The 22,500-nt window shown below is 43.4% G+C and overlaps 3 protein-coding genes across 3 annotated transcripts in view; 2 read left to right on the top strand and 1 right to left on the bottom strand.

Moving 5' to 3' along the window:
* The window catches only part of rab42b (RAB42, member RAS oncogene family), an 8,000-nt gene extending 6,181 nt beyond the window's left edge, over window positions 1-1,819 (top strand). Inside the window, exon 2 of the mRNA XM_083661280.1 lies at window positions 1-1,819. This exon is cut by the window's left edge and continues 369 nt beyond it. Coding sequence (XP_083517406.1) covers window positions 1-82 — 82 coding nt within the window. The 3' untranslated portion in view covers window positions 83-1,819.
* Window positions 1,820-2,364: 545 nt separating this feature from the next.
* Window positions 2,365-13,407, bottom strand: taf12 (TAF12 RNA polymerase II, TATA box binding protein (TBP)-associated factor). The gene is made up of 6 exons (XM_083661302.1): window positions 13,257-13,407; window positions 12,595-12,836; window positions 8,156-8,233; window positions 6,834-6,948; window positions 4,885-4,973; window positions 2,365-3,914 (listed from the first exon to the last, which is right to left on the bottom strand). Exons 2-6 carry the CDS (start codon window positions 12,673-12,675, stop codon window positions 3,879-3,881), a joined length of 399 nt encoding a protein of 132 aa, XP_083517428.1. The 5' UTR covers window positions 12,676-12,836; window positions 13,257-13,407; the 3' UTR covers window positions 2,365-3,878.
* A 2,076-nt stretch (window positions 13,408-15,483) lies between these two features.
* Window positions 15,484-22,500, top strand: part of LOC310798655 (uncharacterized protein) — a 22,709-nt gene continuing 15,692 nt past the window's right edge. Inside the window, exons 1-3 of the mRNA XM_083661198.1 lie at window positions 15,484-15,643; window positions 17,542-17,663; window positions 20,819-21,038. Of these exons, the coding sequence (XP_083517324.1) occupies window positions 15,592-15,643; window positions 17,542-17,663; window positions 20,819-21,038 (394 nt within the window). The 5' untranslated portion in view covers window positions 15,484-15,591. The remainder of the gene's footprint in view (window positions 15,644-17,541; window positions 17,664-20,818; window positions 21,039-22,500) is intronic.

Below are 22,500 nucleotides of genomic sequence, written 5' to 3'. Positions count from 1 at the left end.
CCCGCGGGCGCTGCAGCTACACAGAGACAGCCAGGTTCAGTCCTCCAACACGGCCCCCAACGACAAGAAGTGTTGTGGTTAACATGTGGACTGGTGGTGGTGGTCCACGCCCATGTGGACTCATATTGCTGTAAAACCAAAACTGGCCCTTTGGGCAGCTGATAGGATTTTTACTGTGTGACATGTTGATCATGAGGAAAATCTGCTTTGTCAATACTTGTGAGGTTTCCATACCAAATTTCAAGCTGAGAGAGAGGTCGTCATATCTGTATTACCTGATCGGCCCGTGACGTCAGTCAAGCCCCAGCGTGACGTCAGACATGACATCAGTTGTCCTCAGTTCATGATGTCAGGCATGACGTTAGTCCTCCCTAGTATATATAGCGAGGGTCCTACGTCACCCCCCACTCTGGAGGATCACAGCAGCAGCCGGCATCGCGGCTGTTCATTCCCCCTGAAACCATCCTCTGAAGCCATCATTTCACCCCACCCACCTCCCCAGTCCACCACCAACGAGTCTTGACTCCTGGAGAATCCCGGGGGGGGGGGGTTCTCTCTAGCCCAAATAGATGGCGCCCTCTCGCCTAAAGAGGAGCGCCATCTTACAATGGAGTCATACGCCAAAGTACTTGCCATGCACGCCACTCGCTAAATAAAGTCCCTTGTTAAACCTTACCGACCGGTCTCTCATGATTGAAGTATATTTTGTACCCTGGTTGTTGTCTCACAAAGAGCTATGTAATGGACACATTTGTCAAAAGATTCTGGATTGTATGAATGATTTATAGTTATGCAGCTAGAAAACTCACAAACCTTACACTTGTCAGGCTTTGAAAATTGCAATCTAATTGCAATCGCTTTCTGTCAATAATGCAATACATCCTTACCTTACCTGCTAATCTTCACGAAATAGGTGAAAATTCAACTTTCTACAAATAAACATTTTGTTTACTTGATAGGTTTTTTGCCAAATCTATAGGTTTCTCTTTTTACATGACTAGAGGGTTAGGAGGAGCAGCTGGAATCCTGCTCTCTGATAGGAGGTGACCTGGTTGGCCCACAGCCCCAGCCAATCAGATTCAATAGCTGCCTCATTGGATCAGATAGTAGCTGATAAGTGACATCTGCTTTTAATTAATTTTCTTCAAGTTTTGTAATGTCTTACAGAGGCCGAGCACGCTGTGTCAGCTAGTAATGGCTGCCAACAACATTTTCATCAACCCGAAAGTATGCTTTTGTGTGTACATGAAAATAAATTATGGTTTTCTATTTATTAAACTGATAGGTAGGCTAAAGTGTGTTGATGTTACTGACTATAGGTCTACTCATCTATATTAATACACTATCAGTGCTGAAGCCGCTGTGACCCTTGAGCAGGTTGCTGGTTTTGGCCCTGATGATTGGCAGCAGATGAGGAGGACTCATAAGGACCTCTTGGTAAGAAGAGAAGCATCACTGTGGTGCTTTCTGGAGATCCTGGCAGATCATCTGGGCCAGACTGAAGAACTGTAGTCTGTGTCATAGTCTGGGAAAAGCATTTGAGCATTTCCAAAATGTTCACAGCATCCAGGAAGCGGGTGATTGTTTGTGGGTGTTGATGCTGAAAAGAAAGGAGGAAGGGAATGAATGCACTCGTGTCTTGTCGTGTATCTATGTTTTGGAATGTTGAAGGTTTTTTATGGCAATTATTTTTCTTCTAATTGATGAATAATTAATTTGGTTCTACAGTAGAAATGCACATAATTCTTATATTCTGCAACTACGGGAAATGCAGTTCAAATTATTTGCTAACCCTAATTTATTTCTTTTCCCCTGTATTTTATTGCACCTGCTTGCTTTTTCTTTTCTTTTCCTTCTCTTTTATTATATATTTTTTTCTTTTCTGTATATATATATATTTTTTTTTAACTTTTATATTGTTTTAAATATATTGTCTTGATTGTTTGTTTTTCTTTCATTATTAGTCTTAATAATATAATATAATATAATATAATATTCTTTTAAATAAGGTGACTCTATAAGCCCCTCCGGGTTTCTTTGCCTCACCTGCACAATTTTCTTTGTATTAAGATACTTGTACTATCTGTTGTTATTCATTTTTCTTTGTGCAAATAAACAATAAACAATAAACTACAATGTTTAAGTAGCTCCTGTGTCTGCATGAGATTCTGTCGTTGGTTCTCTATAAACAAACACAAATGTTAACCGACTCGCTTCCATGCCTTTTAATATTGTGCCTCAACTTGACCTTTCACAACACAGATGATGCATTAGTATGGCATTATCGTAAGTACTTATGTTTCAGTGATAAACATGGAGAAAACACTTACAGGGCAGAGGGGATAAAAACACTTAAATGCACAGTGATGTATTAATCTTGTTTTTATTTATGGAATAAAAAGACATGTTAAACTAAAATGCTGCCCTACAAAATCGAATATGGCCCATTCTGGGGACTACGGATGGAAATTAGCCCTCGTGCAAAATCCGGCACTTTTTACATTTTAACCATGTTTCAGGTGACTGCATCTGCTTCATGTCCAATGTGTTCATTAATTTTGCAGTCCCATCCAAATAAACAAATAAAGTAAAGTATTTGACCATGTATATGCAGAAACCCATGCCCAACCCGAGCACACTTTGTCTGGCAATACAAGCCATACTCCTATACTCAATTCTTGTTGAATAATATCAGTCATTTATCCTCCCCGCCAAAGCAAATGTGTGCATTTATAAGGCTGGTCTGTTTATGTGATAAAACCTACTACATTCAAAAACACGTAATACACAACAGCAAGTACATGCCTTAAAAAAAAAGTGTAATGTGACCATCGTTTACAATGTCAGAATTTGGTAGTATAACCCCTTTACAAAACAATTATAATCCACAACATCCAATCAATAACTTGAGTGATAAGCTTCAAAAGAATAGTCACCACCTTTCTTACACTCTTAGGTTACACCAGGGGTCGGCAACCTTTTTGATATGAAGTGCCATTTTCAAATTTGCTTGTCAATCAGTGTGCCACGCCCAGATTAATGACGTGCACATCAAAATGTAAATCTCCAACGGATCTGTAATGTAATCCCATGCAAAATATTAATATTATGGTATCTCAATATCTCCCTGTGGTGTCTAAGCACCAAAGGCTATTAACAATACCTCATTCTCATATTTTCTGTCATTCACTATTTTAATACATATTTTCATTCACTGGTCTCTAGTCTCTCCTGATTGAAATAGGTAATTTGGCACTTCAACATTTCTACAAAAAAAACTCAATTGCGCACTAATTGCGACTGTGTGCTGCCATGGCGCTGGTTAACTCTTCGCGTGCCGGAGGCGGCACCCGTGCCATAGGTTGCCGACCCCTGGGTTACACATATCAGATTTTCTATTATTAGCAAGATCATTCCGAAGATGATTACATTTTTTAAGGGGACAGAACATTCAATAACACTGGCATCCGTACACTGAGAATATCCAAAGGCATAGTGGATACAACAGTGGTCACAATCCAAAAAAACAACCTACCGCTGTAAATGGTTACTGAACAAACGTAATGAATAGATCTTTGCCAGTCTAAATCGAATGGCAACAAAATGGGCCAAGAATGACTTTATTGTGTGACGTGCTGGCAAAACACTTTATTGTGTGACGTGCTGGCAAAACACCACAAAACACCAGAGGGACGTCATGTGAAAGAGAAACACTGTAACTGTCAAAAATATACCCCGACCACCCCCCCCCTATATTACGCTCCCGTCCCAACCATCTCCTTCATCTTCAACAATACAAACTCCCCAAAACTCTCATTTGAAAGAGAGAGAAAAACACAAAGAGCAGGTACAACATATTTATTAGTGTAACAGTCTTGCTACTTTTTGGTTGTCTTGCGGATCAGTGCCATTCTCTGAAATGAGAACAAATGCAAACGGTTAGTAGGTCGACAAAAAGAAACACAAATATTGACACCTGCACGATTTTTGTGAGAGCAGTTGTTAAAGTCGAACTGAACCCGTATCGTCACGTGCGTCGCAGTCCGTTTCAGACTGAAAACATAATTTGTCTGAGATGACAAGTTGAGAGGCGGGTCACAGTATCATGTCGATGATTTTGATTTGACAATTCTGTCGACTGGCTTTGGCGTTGGTCAATCATGGCGTGTTCCACCCCCAAATCGAGTGGGATTCAGCGTGTTGTCGTGCTACGCGAGTGGGATCCGCGGAGTACCAGGCAGCCAGCTGCTTCGTGCGGAGCGAGCGGACAATCCGATGCATGGGTGCTGCCCGCCCGCCTGGAATCTCCGAGGGCAGACCCCTGACTACCACGCTCTCAAACGCTCTCAAGCGTGCGCCTTTTACGCTATTTCTGTAAATACGATATCCCTGGAATGCGGATATGGAATGTTTTAACGAGCCAGTTACATTTCTTTGCATTCTTAGAGATTATAGTTTTTGTTTTTGGTTCATGTTTCTAACAATTGGCCAAGTTAGTAGTTAGTTTATGGGATAGGAATTCTGCCAGATGACAGGCACTAGGCGCCATTTTCTACTTCATTTGGAAGAGAGAATTATCCTGAAATTAAGATTTGATTGACAGCTGCATGTCGTGATATGATTGGTTGAAATGGGGTAGAAATTTGATAGTACTAGGTGACGTCAGCAAACTGTACATTACTGTTATCAATGAAATCTTGAAAAATGAACTTTTGATGTGAAAAAGTGTGAAAAACTAAAGAAATTAGATTTTTGTGATTTTTTTTTTTGCATACATTATTAAATAGGTGCACTGCATACCCAGGTATTTGAACTAAAAGAAAATAAAAGTCATTTTTGGGTTCAGCTCGACTTTAAATGTTTCCCTGTGTGTACGTTACTGACCTGTTTGTGAGCCTCTGTGGTGCAAGCCTTCTTAAACGGCCGGATCTCATCTGAACCGTACCCGGGAATCCACATGTTCCACTGGCGCTCTGAGGAAAAAACAAAACACACCGCCTGAGTGGGCCGATCTCTTATGGAGAACGCAGGACACATTGTGCCAACTCCAAGACATACCGCTCAATTATTGATTTATTTGTTTCATTTTTCATGTTTTTGGCGGGGGGGTTCGTATCTGGAGGAAACCCCAGGGGAGCACGGGGAGAACATGCAAACTCCACACAGAAAGGCCCTTTTGACGAGCCCACCTGGGGGACATGGAATGCCTGGGGACACCCCCCCAGCGCCCCAGGCGGGAATCAAACCCAGGACCTTCTTGCTGTGAGGCGACAGCACTACCACTGCACCACCGTGCCCCTCTACCACTTTTCCCCCCCCCCATATGTTTATTGTCATTTTTTTCTTATACACAACATACAGTGACAATACAACTTTAAAGACCAGACATCTTACAACATACATACACACACACACACACACACACACACACACACACACACAATCAACCTGCAACAATTCAAACAAAATACTGATCAAACAAATCAAAACACTTCCTCCACATTGCTCACACTTTTTACAAACTTTCAGGTGAGACCTCCGCCTCCATCTCTCATGAAACGCATGTATGGCTCCCAGAGCTGAGCAAAAGCCCCTCTACCACTTACTTTCATTATACAAGTACATTTCTTATCTGGGCTAGAATTACCTCTTACAGCTTAAGTCAGCCTAGCAGCAGAAAGGCACGACACTCCGTGACATTTCTGGGGGAAATTTCAGGCCTGAAAAACAACATTTTCAAAGTCCAAAACTATAGGCGCCGTGACTATTCAGGCACTGCATTGTATTGTCACGCTTCCAACAGAAGATAGCAATGTTGCAGCAGATATTACAATGGACTGGACACTTTTTTGGTTGAAAATGTCATCCTGAAACCCAGGTTTCCCCTAATCGTAATCTGACGCTGCCAGATGGACGGTTTAGCTCCACATTACATTTCACTAAACCAGTCGATCTGGGAATGCAGTAACCCGACCCGCTGACGGAGGCGGGCACTTTTTCCAAGCTACTTGGCAGGTGATTAGATGACCCATCTGTCTATCACCGCTGGTGCGTGTTAACTTCAACCAATCAGATCGCCATGCCTCTGACGTCACGTTTGCGACCGGAGGAAGGTGCATGGCCTGTGCATGTAAGAGTGATTGAGTCCTCACCGTCCTCATGGTCGTAAAGTTGCCTTCGAAGCATGAGGTTCGATTATAACAAACTAGTTGTGTGGCTTAGCCTTCCCAAATGTTGAGGGTCGTTTTTTAGAATTTAATACATAGAATTGGGAACGTTACATTCAATTTCATTCAGACTGCCTGTCACTTCCGCGGCGGCAGCCATGTTGACGAGTGAAAAGAACTACAAAGACCATGTGCGTCACACAGAAAGCCCACCTAAGGCTGCCGCTGATTCGTCGAGCCGGCCATGGTTCGGCCAATCATCTTAACTGCCTGTGCATGACAAGATGGATTACGTCGAGATAATCTCTTTTGATCTCGCGAGGTTATCCATCTTTCAAGCAAGGTTAGGTTTCCCCTGCCTTTTTAAATTTAAACTATTACGTGGCCTCCGGTGCATTTTCTAACCCGCAGAATGCAAACTCCAATAACACCATCAAAAATATGAAAATGAGTTACACAATGTATCGTGTGTAATCTAAAGAATGAGTTACACAATGTATGGTGTAATCTAAAGGCTAATCGGTGGTTTCTGACAGCCTTACACTGTTTGCTTGTGAAGGTGTTTGAACGATCCAAAGAGATGCTCATAAACCCACCCTGCTGGCAATATTATGAGCTGCTTAAGCATTTTTACAACTCAGCAGAAACGCTTTGCCAGGAACTCACCAAGATGTAATTGGACATCCTTCACCTCCAAGGTGTTGGACTTGCGATGGCGCGCCAGCTGACACGCAGCCGTCACTACGCTCTCTATAAAGTCATCTGCGATTTGGAGCAGCATCTAAGGAGGCAGAGAGGCAGGTAGAAAACCATCAGTTAACACTTCATGTTAGTACAGGAATCACTTTTTTAGTCAGCGTGCCACAATGTATCCTCCAATCAGCAGCTATTTACACCAGCTGGGTTCTTAAACTGAATTAGACTTTCAAATGATGGTTTGTTTACTGCACAAAGTGGCTAGAAGGTGAGAAAAGCTTTCTGGCCACAATTTGAGATTGCGCCAGATGCAGTTGTGCTCTTTATTTCACAGCATAAAATCCAAACCTGTTTGTGTTTGTCTCTGTACATTTTAAATTCATAGCACATATTTTGCGACGATGTTACAACCACTTTAAATTCATTGCACATATTGTGACTAGGGCTGGGTTAAAAAAAAAATCGATATATTGATATTGAATCGATATTCATGTGAAGGAACAAGTATCGATACATAAATCCCAGTATCGATCTTTTAAAATGCATTTTACAAAAAAAAACAAAAAAAACATAGGCTATAATATTATAGGCTGTGTGTGGTAGTTAAAACATAGTTTCAAGTTGGCGTTTATTTATGTTTGTAGTTGAAACAAAAACATAAATACTGTAGGCTACATGTGCATTGTGCATGCACCATGAGCCAGATGTACAGACCTCAAATCTGTTTGCACTATAATGTTTGTGAACTGGAAATGTTCATGAGCTGTATTTTATTTTATTTACAAAGCATTTATACTTTATGAAACACTGTTTACAACATGCTGCTGCTGTTCAATGATTCTGTTGTATAGTGGAAATCTACATTTGTTTGGCTTCTCACAGAAGACTGTAAAGAAAGAGACAGAAGACTGTAAAGAAAGATAAGATGTTGAATGACTATGTTGGTCATGTTTAAATAAAAAAGAATGACATGATGTAACTGCTTGCTTTATGGTCAATTTACAAATGTAAATATTAATATTTTTTAATAATGCACCAGGTTAGAGGGTTCCTTGAACAATTTACAGCATTCGTTCTTTGAGAATCTCTTCCATTATCAAAGCAAAACTGGTATTGTAACTAAAATATCGATATGGAATCGTATCGGAAATCGTATCGACTTGGGACCTTGTGTATCGGAATCGTATCGTATCGGGATGTCAGTGGCGATACCCAGCCCTAATTGTGACGATGTTACAACCATTTTAAAATTCATAGCACATAATGTGACAACATGAACAAAAAAAACACACCTCCTCCACATCCTCATCCAGCTGCTCATTTGGGTCGATCTCTCTCACCAGGTCCTGCAGCTTCTTCTTACTGAGCACCTGGGAGGAAAACATGATGCACTCACTCTCACTTTGCATACTGCTGCAGGATTGCATGGTGTGCTGCTCATTACAGAAGAGAAGTCTATCAGAAGATCCATGATGGTCCACAATGCAACAACTCGCTTCAGGCATATATATATATATACAGTATATCTATATCTATATATTAGGGATGTCACAATATATCGTCCCACAATATATCGCGATATCAAAACGTGACAATATGTATCGTTGACATGAAATCTCATATCGTGAGAAAAAGAAGCTGAACATGGTGGCACTGATCTGCATCTGATTGCATGCTCGCTCTCCTTTTCATTGCTTTGTTTGAACAGACGAGGGACGTTACAGACACGGAGGAGGAAAATGGTGAAATGACTCAAATTAGCGTGGATATATATATATATCTGAGCCAAAACAATGTCACTTTATCCTTGATATTTAAGTCACATCAAGGAATAAGCTAGTCATAGTCTTGTATCATCACAGTAGGGATGAAACAATAACAGGTTTTAATGATAACCGTGATAGAATTGCTGACGATAACCGTACCCTTTCAAATTTTCATCACCATTAAAACCGTGATTACCCTGTTACCGTGATTACAGTGCTTTGAAAAACATGGTAAATAGCGTCCATCAACCAAAGTTGGCAACCATCTTGCAGATGCAGACGCGCAGCCTCTGAGAAATGATTTCAGTGAGTGTATCAGTCCTTTTTGGGTCTGAGTTTTCAATATAAAACTTGGTGGAATGATTTGAGTGTATTACTACTTTTTGAACATTTTCAGCACATTTTAACAATACCGTGATAATACTGATAACCGTGATCATTTTGGTCACTATAATCGTGATATGACATTTTCATTCCGTTTCATCTCTACATTACAGTACATAATTATTACACTCGGTAAAAAATTGTACAGTATCTCAAAATCACAATCTATTTAATTGTCAAACACAATAAATATACAGAAATGTTGGTGACAATGACTACATTTACATGGACATGAGTATCCCCATTATGATCGGGGTTGAAGTATCCCGTTTTTGTGTTTTGCGCATATAAACATCATATCCCGATTTCAGAAACCTGGATAAGCTCTTATCCCGGCTTTGAGAAAGCTGATTATGCTAGCTGGAGTACTCCAAAATAAACCCGGATCCTGGTCGGATGTATACAGCTTATCCTGGTTTCTGACCGCTGCCGACTACCTGCACAGGTGCAGCTTCAAGCGTCTCACAGGTTTGTCTTTCTGGGATGAAATAAATATACTTGGCAGTTTAGATGGGAAAAAGCATTGATGCTGACCTATTCACACCTGCAGTATACAGACAGGACAAAGGTGTTGTGACTTAAATGAAAGAAAGAGGCCATTTACACCTGGCTTTAACATGTGTTTTCTGTGATCAGATTGTGTTTTATCACTTGAAAGTACAGGTGTAAACACCCCCAAAACGCATTGAAGAAGGATCGCAATCTGATCGGCCAAACCACCTCCGGAGGTGGTCAGGGGATGCATTGTGTACACATTGAACACAAGTGTAAATGCAATGTGTCCTCTCAATCTGGATACAGCAACTTTATGCGGATTGAGAGGATAACCATTTCTGCAATCTGATTGCAATCAGATTGCAATCAGATTGCAGAAAATGCATGTTCACGCCAGGTGTAAATGGAATCAGGCTGAAGTGATAAAATACAATCTGATTGCAATCTGATGTCAGAAAACGCATGTTAATGCCAGGTGTAAATGGCCTCAAAGAAGCAGTGCGCCGCTGCGTGCCTATGGGGACAGATCACCATAAAGAGGGAATCCCACACAGTCTTGGCCCAAAAAAGGTGAATGACGTCACACACTCAATAGGAGCGAGGTGCAGGTGAGGCCACTTTATATGTAGTCTCTCCCCAGACTCAAATATTACGTTGAATCGCTGCGCTCCGCATACTACATAGTCTCGGCTCCCAGACGTTTGGTGAGCTGCGCCACCAAACGTCTGGGAATTTCACTGTCAGAAACTGTGTCTCCGAGCCCGGCGAGAACCGCCGGCAGCAGACACGCCTACATTTATTATTAGAATTTTATTTGATAGCGGCAATGCCATTTATCATAGTCCTAACACAGAGCATGAAGCTGATATGCGCCAAACAAAATGTATAGCTGTGGTTTATTTTACAATAATCTTTCCTACCCGGAAGTGGTCCGCTTGCTACTGTGAAGTCATCAGCAGGCTCTGTAACGTTAGCCTCGGGAGTCGGGTTTATCGCTGGGGGAAAGACCTCTAGCCACCGGGGCCGGATGAAACACGTCCTATTAACAGGTTATGTTTGTTTCTAAGTGATTAATATGTTTCTCCGCAAATGCGACGATGTTTTGCGAGACACCGGTTCTGCATGAGAACTGCCCCCAGAAAGCAGGCCCGCCCACAACACTCATGATTGGTTCTCCGATGCAAGGCTTCCAACAGCGCCACCTAACGTTATGCAAAGATTTAAATAGTAATATTCTCAGTCTTACAGGAGTGAAACGGATTAAGACTGAGGGCTGAGTCTACATAATACATAAATTAGTCTGTACCACTTCACAGCTGGGGTTTGGTGGGCACGTCTAGGGGGGGTGAAATTGAATGAGTGACAGGTCGTAGCACCAATGAGAGAGTGGTTCGAAAAATGGGCTGCGCCTCCCGTGTCGTCTGATCGCAAAGTTGTTACTGATTGGGGAGGACTGAATCCATCCGTGGCATATGACTGGCCAAGTGAACGGTTCCCTCCCATAACCAGCCGGCTGGGGGGGGGGGGGGGGGGGGGGAGCGTCCCAGACCCAGAGAGAGCTCTGCAGCATGCAGTAACGTAGTGTATCAGACCCAGAGAGATCTGCAGCATGCAGTAACGTAGTGTATCAGACCCAGAGAGAGATCTGCAGCATGCAGTAACGTAGTGTATCAGACCCAGAGAGCTCTGCAGCATGCAGTAACGTAGTGTATCAGACCCAGAGAGAGCTCTGCAGCATGCAGTAACATAGTGTATCAGACCCAGAGAGAGCTCTGCAGCATGCAGTAACATAGTGTATCAGATCCAGAGAGAGCTCTGCAGCATGCAGTAACATAGTGTATCAGACCCAGAGAGAGCTCTGCAGCATGCAGTAACGTAGTGTATCAGACCCAGAGAGAGCTCTGCAGCATGCAGTAACGTAGTGTATCAGACCCAGAGAGAGCTCTGCAGCATGCAGTAACGTAGTGTATCAGACCCAGAGAGAGATCTGCAGCATGCGGTCTGGCGTCGAGACTACTTTATATGTAGCTATTAAACATCACAGGCACCTGCGGAAATAGCATGCAGTAATCATACCGGGATACTGACTTAGTTATCATGTATACAGGGTTATGAATAACCTGATGTCTCTGTGTTCCATGTCAACATCATATCCCCAATATGTAAGCCTTATAACCGGGATACTCATGTCCATGTACCGCAGTCATTGGTTAACAATTTACTCCTCAAAAGCTCAAATATGTTGTACTATAAATTAGGGTTGTCAAAAGTATCGATAGTATCGATAAAAGTCAATACTAAAAACGTTAAATGGATACAACACTAATTTGCAACAGGTATCGATAGTATCGATAATAAACGGATACAATACTCATTTGCAACTGTATCAATATCAGCAGTGCTTTCTCTTAATGAAAAATCAAACATACCCCTGATTTCTCCCTCCCTGTCATTGGTGGGTATCTTTTGCTTCAACAAGTTCAAAGTATTCTGAAAGGCCGATGACTAGAGCAGGTGTAATTTGCTGTGTTATGATAGGCTGATGACTAGAGCAGGTGTAATCTGCTGTGTTCTGATAGGCTGATGACTAGAGCAGGTGTAATCTGCTGTGTTCTGATAGGCTGATGACTAGAGCAGGTGTAATTTGCTGTGTTATGATAGGCTGATGACTAGAGCAGGTGTAATTTGCTGTGTTATGATAGGCTGATGACTAGAGCAGGGGTAATCTGCTGTGTAAGGTCAAAGTTTTTAATGAGTTTGATCAGGCCTAGATGATGGAGAAGCGTGCGTCTGTCTGTCCATCTGTCTTTATTTTTTATGCCTCAGTCTTGATGTGTTGTTGTCATCCCGCCGCGTGGTATCGAAAATGGTATCGAGTATCAATATTTTCCTGGGTATCGGTATCGAAGTAGAAATTCTAGTATCGTGACATCCCTACTATAAATACATCTAATCAAAATACATCGGGGTGAAATTTAACCAGGAGGACTCTACTTTGTGCAGTTTCTGTGCAGAGGTACTTATCAGGAGCATTTGTTGTTCTTACAGATGATACAAAGGTTCTGATAGGTGGAAAGTGGACCCACCTGAGATCCCTCTGGGCTGCTCCTTCCAGCAGGACCAGGGGTCCCGAGAGGCTTCCCTGGCGCTGCGGTGCTGTTAGCCATCCTTGTGGCCACAGGTAGAAGCAGGTGGGGGTCGAGGTTCACAGGAGGAGGACAAACCCTTGCGTCTGTGTAGGCGTCAAATCCCTCTGAGTGACAGTCCAAGTTGGCCAATCAGGTGAGTGAATCTCTCGTTATAGGGGCCAGGGTCCGTGACGTTCAATCTGAGAACATATACAGGACAGCTGAAGCAGCAATAGGGGGTTAATCTGTTCCATAACTAAGCTAACGCCACATGTGTGACATGACTTGACTCACGGAGCTAACGCTAGCCCGTTAGCCGTAAAAACACACTGAACCGTGTTACCTAACTGAGCTCGCGACGTAAGATCACGTGCACGGTAATTAACGCCACTCGAGTAGCGGTTAACTAACGTCTCCTAATTACCGTGAAGATTCAACAACATCTCCGTAAACATAATGAAGCTCCCGCACGCTGTTATGTGCTGCTAAAAACAATAGCAGCTATCGAGCCTTGATAGATGTTAGCTGGTTAGCCTACGTTAGCATTAGCTGCTAAATTAGCGGTGCAGCTTGTTGTTGCACACTCATTTCCTAATCTACTTGTCAATTCGCCAACTTACCCGATCAAACAGACGCTATCTGTCCATGTTTCGGCGTCGTGGCGATGACAACACGCGAGTTTGATCCGGACAAAGTGCCTCAGTGTCGCTTTAACGTTAGCAGCACAACACGCTGAAGAGAAAATACTGATGATTGTTTTTCCACTACTACTTCCGCTCTACCGCTTTCTTCTTCTTCTTCTTCTTCTTTCTTATTTCCGGCAGTGTAAACGCTACATGGCGTATTACTGCCCTCCTCAGTTCTATACTTCAACTACGCCCACAATTGAGACAAAATTAACTACGCATAAATAAATAAATAAAAATAAACATTATATCCTCTGGTACAACTCTGATTCATGCAGAAATTTCAGCACTGCCTCTGTTTACCGCTTTCTGTTTCCTGTGAAAACATGAATAGTCTCTGCTCTGCCGCCCACTGGATCTGCTGCGCAACTACAACTACACTCGACACACTTGTCTTGCAGTCTACTCTGCAGACAGACATTCACAGATCCCTAGACTAGAGTGAATGGCAGCTCTCCATAAATCTGAATTTCGCAGTGCACAGAAGGAAAATCGAACTAAATCAGGCGGCCCGGTTGTGCGGAGGAGCACAAGCTTCTCGTTGTGACATCATCAGTGATGTCATAGACATTGTGACATGGACAGCATCAGTGATGTCATCATCAGTTATGTCATAACATCCACTATCCTACTGCTGCATTCCAGACAACTTACCTTGGTATTTTCTGACCTCCTACTAGAAAAAGTACACTGGAGCACCACCCAGCTCATTCACCTGCAGTAAGGACCTTTCATTCTAACTGATTGTCTGCAGCTGTGTTCTAGGTGTGTCTCTGCTACAACAAGACTGTGCTCTTCACTTTGTTTGTACATGACTTGACAAAAGGCCACCAGGCCGAAATGTTGTCTATTTATTAAACTCATTACATCGGAGCCAGAGTGTGCGGTTTCTATTTTTCCCAATAATCATTATTCATGTCATATTAATGGGAGTGGGAAACACCCCACCATAATATGTCAAGTGCCTGATAATTAAACCAGGTCATTAGACCTACAAACCTACAAAAAATACTTTATTAGGATACAAATAGGCTATTAGCCTACATCAAAACGATATACACATTGGGATATTGAGTGCCACCGCTAATAACATTCCAGGTAGGCTATAAACTTACTAGCCTACTGAATATGACCACAAATAGCTAAATAATAAATACGTTAGGAATAATAGGCTTTAGTGATTTTTCTTTTGGGAATTAATAGCAATCAGTGGTGGTGACTTCACTATAGGCTATGCTAACCTGACGCTGCCAGATGGATGTCGGTTGGTTCACATTATTTTGTTTCGGAATTTGTGAACAATACCGCCCCCATCTGGCGGAGTCAGGTTAAGGCTATGCACCATCCTAGGCAATACTAATTCAGTAAACAACCATTGTGGTTGAAAATGAGGGAAATTATTATTATTGTTGCTGTTGTGTTACAGCAGTTGTGCAGCGTTGGCATGGCCTGTGGTGGTGGGGCCCAATGTGATTTTGTTTCCCATGGGGAGGGAGCCGGAGCGTCGCTTCTCCGCCCGTGTAGCCTGTCACTCCGACCAGACGACGCTGTGACTGTAGAAGCGGCTAAAACTAAAACACAGACCTAGGCACTTTTTATACTCGTTAAGTAGATCAGTTAACAGGGAAAGATGCTATGAGAGACTGAAACAATAACCTTTCTTTCGATTCTGCCTCGATCTGGGCTTTATGCTGAATCTGTTTTCTATATGAGGCGCTCAAGTCAAATGCAGCGTAAAATGTTTGCGCTATTGCATTTCACAGCCGTGAAATTGCAACACCCTGACGTCATGTGTTTTCACATGCCGCTGGATGGACAGTCTGCTGTTTGTTTGTGGTTGTCAGGTGCTCTGGCGCACATCAACAAGCTGCTCAGTCTGATGCTGCGCAGAGACAAATGACGCACTGGCAATTAATTTGGTTATTGGAGGAACGGACGCACGGCACTTCCTCCATTTCATCTTCACATAAACAATATTGCAGGCAATCATGCCCATAATATACAAAAAATACAAGTCAGAAGACTGCATGCAGCTAAAAAAAGGCTTATGAGAATTTATGGATATTATGATTTGGATGGAGTTAGTTGTCAGAAATCACATTAGCCCGAGCCCACATCCTTGAAACAAAGAGGAAGTGAAAGCCACACCTCCCGCTGTTCCAGATAAGTACTGTGCAAACTTTCACTTCAGACTGGTTTCTTCGCACTTTAGGACCGCACACACACACGACACCGTCTCTGCTCCTGAATATTATTATTCATCACAGCCATGAAAGGACTCCTAGCGATAACGGTGATCGCCCTGATTCATGGCAGTTATGGTAAATATTATTTTTCTTCATAGCCTAATTGTCATTCTCAGCAAAGCCCTCAAGTATTAATAAGCTTTTATTCGCTTTAATCTTCATGATCTCTTTTACAAATATATGCTCAGCAAACCCTGACAAGCTGGCTTTGTGCGTGTGGTGTGCGTGTGCGTGTGAGTGTGTGCGTGCGTGTGTGTACTAGGCTAGGTGTGTCTGTCTGTCTGTCCGTCTGTGTCTGTGTGTGTTCGACGTCTTTATGTTTTTGTCTGTCCTCTTCCTGCAATCCTATATTCCTGTGTTGAAGAGAAACGGTAGCGGACCATGTACGCTGCCTAATAGGCCAGGCGTGTGTGTCTACATGTGTGTTGCCTGTGTGTGTGCAGGTGCATGTTGTGTGTGTGCGTGTGCGTGTTGTCTCTGTGTGTGTGTGCTTGTGCGTGTGCATATTGTGTTTGCGTGTGTGTGTGTGTGTGTGTGCTTGTGTGCGCGCGTGTGTGTGTGTGTGTGTTTGTTTGTGTAGGCCAGGTGTGTGTGTCTGTATGTCTGTCTGTCCGTCTGTGTCTGTGTGTGTTCGACGTCTTTGTTTTTGTCTGTCCTCTTCCACAGAAACGCATGAAAAACATGTTTGTCAGTCACCATGTTTGGATTTCCCCAGTAGGCCTATAGGTTACTCTGTAATCGAAAGAGGAAACGTTCGGGGAATTTACAGAGAAGTGAAAATCAAAGTGCGTGTGTGTTCCGGTGCGTTCGTCTGCAGCCACCAACAGAGGGCCCTCCTGTTATCGTCAGGCAGCTGGGCAGGGCAGGCAGGCAGGCAGCATCAGTGAAGTGCAGGAACCTGTTGTTTCACTGTTTGACTTTGGGAGTCTGGGCTGAGGTCCAGCTGGAGGCACAGAGACAAAAGGCTTCAGGCCAGCAGGGAAAAGGGAGATGTTGTTTTGAAAGTGTGGCGCAGCACGGCAGCTATAGATCCCCCCCCAATGCAGGTCACCAACTACTCTGCTCTTGAGTTGAACCCCCGCCTATTCATGTTGCGATCAATAACCTGATACTTGCCCAACGGGCTGGGTATCACCACTGATGTCACCATTATTCTCATATAACTTATGTTTTAAATTGTACAAGGAACACAACCTGGTGCATTATTACAAATATTGTTTACAGATGTTCACAGGATCTCGTGCTAAGAACCAAAGCACACAAGTCTAACAGGGTTAATTAAAGCTTCAAGCATCCACAGGTAAAGGCATTCTATTAAAATATCGATATAGACCTTATTCGCTAACCCCGGACGGCGCCATATTGTTGACATACCGTCCTGCAGCTGACAGCTATAGTAACGGCCTTATTGTCATTTCTGTTCCATTACAAAATAGCGATAGTGATGAAGCAATAAAAAAAAAACAGAGTTGTTGTTTGTATGCTGCCGTTAATGCCTGTAATAAATAAACAAAAGAAAAAAGGAGGTGAACAGACTTTGCTGTGAGGAGCTGTCAGAAAGTTTCACCTGTCTCTCCTAACTATCCACACATCTCCTGTGCTGCTGACGTATCCTCCGTCTCGCTCCCTTCACGTCTGTGGACGGTAGAGATAGAAACAAACCACGGGGACTTTATTGCTGTCATTACTACAGCCGTGTGTAACGCAGGTCACCATCCGAACACAACAGGAACGATACAGGTAACTCTAACGGCAGGCTAGCTTCCTATAAACGCTGCTCTCACATAGGCTGTCACTTAAGAGTTCCAGTGCTATGTCGAGAACATGGCGGCGGTGGGCGTGCCCGTACGTGAGTGACGTCAATCGAATAAGGTCTATTGGGATTTATGAATCGATATCAGTACCTTCAAATAAACGTTTTTTTGACCCAGCCCTAACTTGCCCTCTCTCTCTCCTCCACTCTGTCCACACAGCCTCCCTGATCCTCAAGGGGCCGAGTGAGCCTGTTCTGCAGGGAGAGCTGGTCACCTTGGAGTGTCTGACCTCCGATCCCCAGCTCAACACCAGCCTGGTCCACTTTGAGCGCTTCTCCAAGGTCAGTGTGGGAAAGGGTGTGTGTGCGTGTGTGTGTGCGTGCGTGTGCGTGTGTGTGTGTGTGTGTGTGCGTGCGCGTGTGCGCGCAGAACTTTTTCTATTTGAATTGCAATGGCTAGACAGTCTGTCAACGAACAAGTGAAGCCATTCTTGTCATTTTTAATAACTTTGCACAATCTAAATGCATATTAGCTACCTCCTCCTCCGCTAAACGCCTACACAGAGCCGCGGTTTACAAAACAGGAAGGCTTAGAAGAGAGACAAAACACAGTTCCTCGTATCTCTCTTTCTGCCTGTTCACTCTCTGCAAAAGTTCCTCTTCTGTATATGACTCTCTCTGGTTCATAATTGTATCCTCTTGTCACCAAGGTGAATGGCATATCGTCCTCGCTATCAAAATCACTCATACTTTCGTTCGTGTATTCTATTTGTTGTGTCTTCACTAACAAACCCGGGAGAAATGACCCCAAATAACAGCTGATCTGCGGAGTAATCCAGCACCGCGGCTCTGTGCAGGCGTTTAGCGGAGGAACACGGTAGTTGTACGGTTGGGAGGAAATAGTGCCAAATGAGAGGGCTGTTTGACGGTAAAGTAAAGCGCTGAAAATTGTCAAAATAGAGCGTGCATGTACACTGATATTGATTTGTTTAGGTGGGCGTTGTTTTAGGTGGCTAAATTACATTTTAGTTCTTGGCCCCGTGTACTAGAGAGACAGCTGTGGAGGCTGTTGCTTCAGAGTGCTGGGTCTCGATAGACCAGGGGTGCCCAAATTCTTTCCCATGAAGGGCCAAAACTCAATCTGGGTGGAGGGCCGAGGGCCGAGGGCCAAAAATTTAAACGATGTGGAATTACATTAAAATGTATTGTGTTTTATAGAAAATTAACATTCTAAATCTAAAATAACATTTCAATATAATAATCTACTTTTTATCTGTTTGGTAATTGTAATAATTTGCAATTGGTTATATATATTTAAAAAAACATCTGCATTTGTGGGGAGCTTAAACATTTAATCAGTAAACACCCCGTTAAAAACAGTTGTATTTTCCACCTTTTGTAATCAAGAGAGAAATTTGACTTAATTCACAACTTGAAAAATCATCAAGGTACTTTGAAAATCAGCTTTATTGTCCATCTTTTGTAAACAATTTGCCATGACAATTTGACAAAAACATGCAATATCCTGGTTGCTAATGTGGTTCCTCCTCTGGACGTTAAGGGCGCCTGTTCAGAGGGAGGGGAACTGGTTGGAATAGCGTGAACCTCCCACGTGCTATGTCCTACCAGTGAAGCTTCCCCTGTCAGGTGAAAAGAAGCGGCTGGCTAACTGCCCATGTCTCGGAGGAAGCATGGAGCCAGTTTTCGGCTCTCCCCAGATCGGCAGAGGGTGGAGCAGCAACCAGGATAAATAAATTAAAATGAGCACTAATGGGGGATAAAAATGGGGGGGGGGGGGGGGACACATTCATATGAACATGCCTACCTACATTATTCTCTGAATAACGTTGTAGTTCCAGGTGACGAGAACCAGGTGTGTGGAATGTGAGGCATACAACAGAATATGTTAAACATCTACAGACAAAAGCGAAACAGTTGAATTGTTGAAGGTCAACTGATAAGCTGTTACAAATGCTCTCTGTTGGCGGACTAAGCAGATAGAGTGTTACCTTTATCTGCGCTGGAATGTGTGTAGACTTGTAGAAGAAGAAAGTGTTGTGGGAAAAGTGGACGGGTCACAGGTCATCTCAGTACACTGCACAGCACCATGGTGGCCACAGAACCTGTAATACAGGAAACAGAAACCCCCCCTCCAATCCTGGCGTTCTCCTATGTCGCGTGCATGGTTGCGTGTTGCACAAAAAGATCGTATATACGGAAGATGAACACTCCAACTTACTTCCTTGACAGCAATATCCACATTTTTCTTCTCGGCAATTCTCAATGGCTTCCTTGTTTTGCTCGGGAGTACAAAAAAACTTGAACTGGCGATTTTTTTACATTTGTTGTCTGCGCAGCCCCACCACACAACAGCTATTAGCCATGTTTCATTCAAGGAAAATGACGCTGGTGTGTGGAAATGAACAGAGCTTTTCCCCCGTGATGGGCGTGGCCTATTTCATGCAGTGTCTCTATGCACATGAAACAGAGCAAAACCACACACACACGCTCATACATTTGACTCTCTACTGCCCACTGGTGGATGTATTGCTTAACATGATACCAACGTGAAAGACGCAAGGAAGCATGTGGGCAGTGACGATTACACCGTTTGGAACGGACGCGTTTGTTTTCGTATGAAAATGGAGTATAAATTAAAGGAACACTCTGCCCATTTTCAACCAGCTTTGTATCATTAGTAGTATATCAGAAAACTGTAAACGGTTTTGAAGTCTGTCATTTAATTTGACAGTTATTGAGTGTTAAAGTGTGGACCAGTGACATCACTGGTCCACACTAACTCAAATTAATAACTCATTAACTCAATTCAACTCTCAATAACTGTCAAACTATTCATCATTCATCTAGTTTGACAGTTATTGAGAGTTGATTTGAGTTAATGAGTTATTAATTTGAGTTAGTGTGGACCAGTGATGTCACTGGTCCACACTTTAACACTCAATAACTGTCAAATTAAATGACAGACTTCAAAACCGTTTACAGTTTTCTGATATACTACTGATGTTCTAATGATACAAAGCTGGTTGAAAATGGGTGGAGTGTTCCTTTAACCGTTAGTCTCTAACCCTGTGTAAGCAGATAGAAACCAGGCTGTGTTTGGTCCAGCCACACACTGCTTATAGAGTTAATGACATTTAGGACGTCCAAAGTAGTGTGCCGACCAACTCTGCAAAGTCATCATCTTTTATGGTTGTGTGCCGACATGCATATCACAGACTTCTTCTATTTGCAGATTAAATAAACCGCTCTCCTCTCTCTCCCTCTCCTTTCTTTTTTCTCTTGTGTTTTTATTTGAATCTTCTCTCCCCCCCCCCTCTCTCTCTCTCTCTCTCTCTCCCTCTCCTTTCTTTTTTCTCTTGTGTTTTTATTTGAATCTTCTCCCCCCCCCCCCCTCTCTCTCTCTCTCTCTCTCTCTCTCACTCTCTCTCTCTCTCTCCCTCTCTCTCTCTCTCTCTCTCTCACTCCGCCTCCACCAGTACCAAGGCTGGTACCGCATGCAGGCAGAGATGGGCTACTTCCGAAGCCGCTGTTTCTTCAGTGACTTCAGCGTGGAGCGTGATGAGCGCCGCGTGGTCCTGTCCATCCCGCACGCCACCAGCTACGCCGCGGGGCCCTACCGCTGCGTGTCCGACGCCACCGACAACAACGCCACCGGCCAGCACAACACCTCCCAGCAGCTGACCTTCAAAGTGCACTGTGAGTGCAGGGGAAGATGTATAGAGACAGTCCGCATGTCTGGGAACGCCCACGATAGAAAATGTTGTCCATTTTAAAGTAAAATGCTTCAATCTGGTGCACTTTGAGAGCAAAATTAAGAGGCTAGATCTATAAAGAACTACAAACATCATGTTAGATTAATATCCTCTTTACTGTGCTGTTGCTTTAAAATGATACAAAAAATAAATGTCTCTCCACATAATATAATTTATATTCTGCATACAGGTCACATGGCAGAATACTGCTCAATTAAATACAATGGCCCATCTACACAAACACCACTTACAGGGGAGTTACTTACCCATTCACTTCAATAGAACTGTCCCCAAAGTCTAGCCCCAATCTAGCCTCAATGCAAAATCTGAATGTTGTGGTGAGTTATCTCTCTTCCTTCTATAGCACACAGAGAGGAAGCAAATTGTTGCATTTCTTATCAACTGTCACATTAAAACATCAATGACAGATGAATAGATCTGGGGGCCGGGGCTATTTTTATTTTATTTTGGGGGGGGGGGGGGGGGGTACCAAGGTCATGACCTCGGTGTCCTCAATGGTAGCTACGGGCCTGGATAGAACGGGGGAATTTACCCCACCCTGACCCCGCCCCCAGGCTAACCCAGAGTCTATTGTGGGGGCGTTCCTAGAGCCTGTATGGGCGTTCCCAGACATGCAGACTGTCTCTATACGGGCAGCAGCACTGTGTAAAGTGCACTGTGAGTGCAGGGGAAGAGGATACGGGCAGCAGCACTGTGTGTAGGAGGAGGCAGCACTGTGTGTAGGAGGTGTCTGTGGAGCAGTGACTCAGTGACAAGGCCTTTCTCTCTCCCATAAATAGAGAAAAAGTCAGGTTTTGCGTATTATTGCCTGCTTCCTGCAGACTCCTCGTACCCTACAAGCTTGTTGGGAGATGTGTGCTTTGCTATCTGCCGGATCTGCCAATAAACTTGATCTGATTTGTGATAAAGAAGTTGGCTGCATGCCCTATGCGTGCTGCTGCTGACGTGCCCTTTCAAAGCTAAGAAGCCAGTGTAAAAACACCCTGAAGGTAACATACTGAGAAAACAATCCAGGCGAGTCGACGCAACAGACAGTTTCTGATATCTTCCCTGTTGCAATTTTCCACCAGCACATTTCTAACCAGCAGGAGGGGAAGCCAATCTCTTAGACAATGTGGACACACAGCTTTCTTCACGGCCAGGGATAGAAAAAACACATTAATAGTTAATAACGGGAGGCGATAACAATGCAAACGCAACTGGCCCAAGGTAGACGACAAGATAACTGCAAAGAGTATACCGATTTGGTGCAAACGCAATGTTCTCTACTACGATAGGCTGATTACGGCAATTTCGGATTATTTTCTTTTGCGCCGCGACCGAACGAGCACGTGCACACGACGACGTACCGACGTATCGCAGGGCTCGAGTTTGAAAGCAGCGCT

This window comes from Poromitra crassiceps (assembly GCF_964638095.1).
Source record: "Poromitra crassiceps genome assembly, chromosome: 26".
Taxonomy (NCBI): domain Eukaryota; kingdom Metazoa; phylum Chordata; class Actinopteri; order Beryciformes; family Melamphaidae; genus Poromitra; species Poromitra crassiceps.
This window is presented reverse-complemented; position numbering and strand designations above follow the sequence as displayed.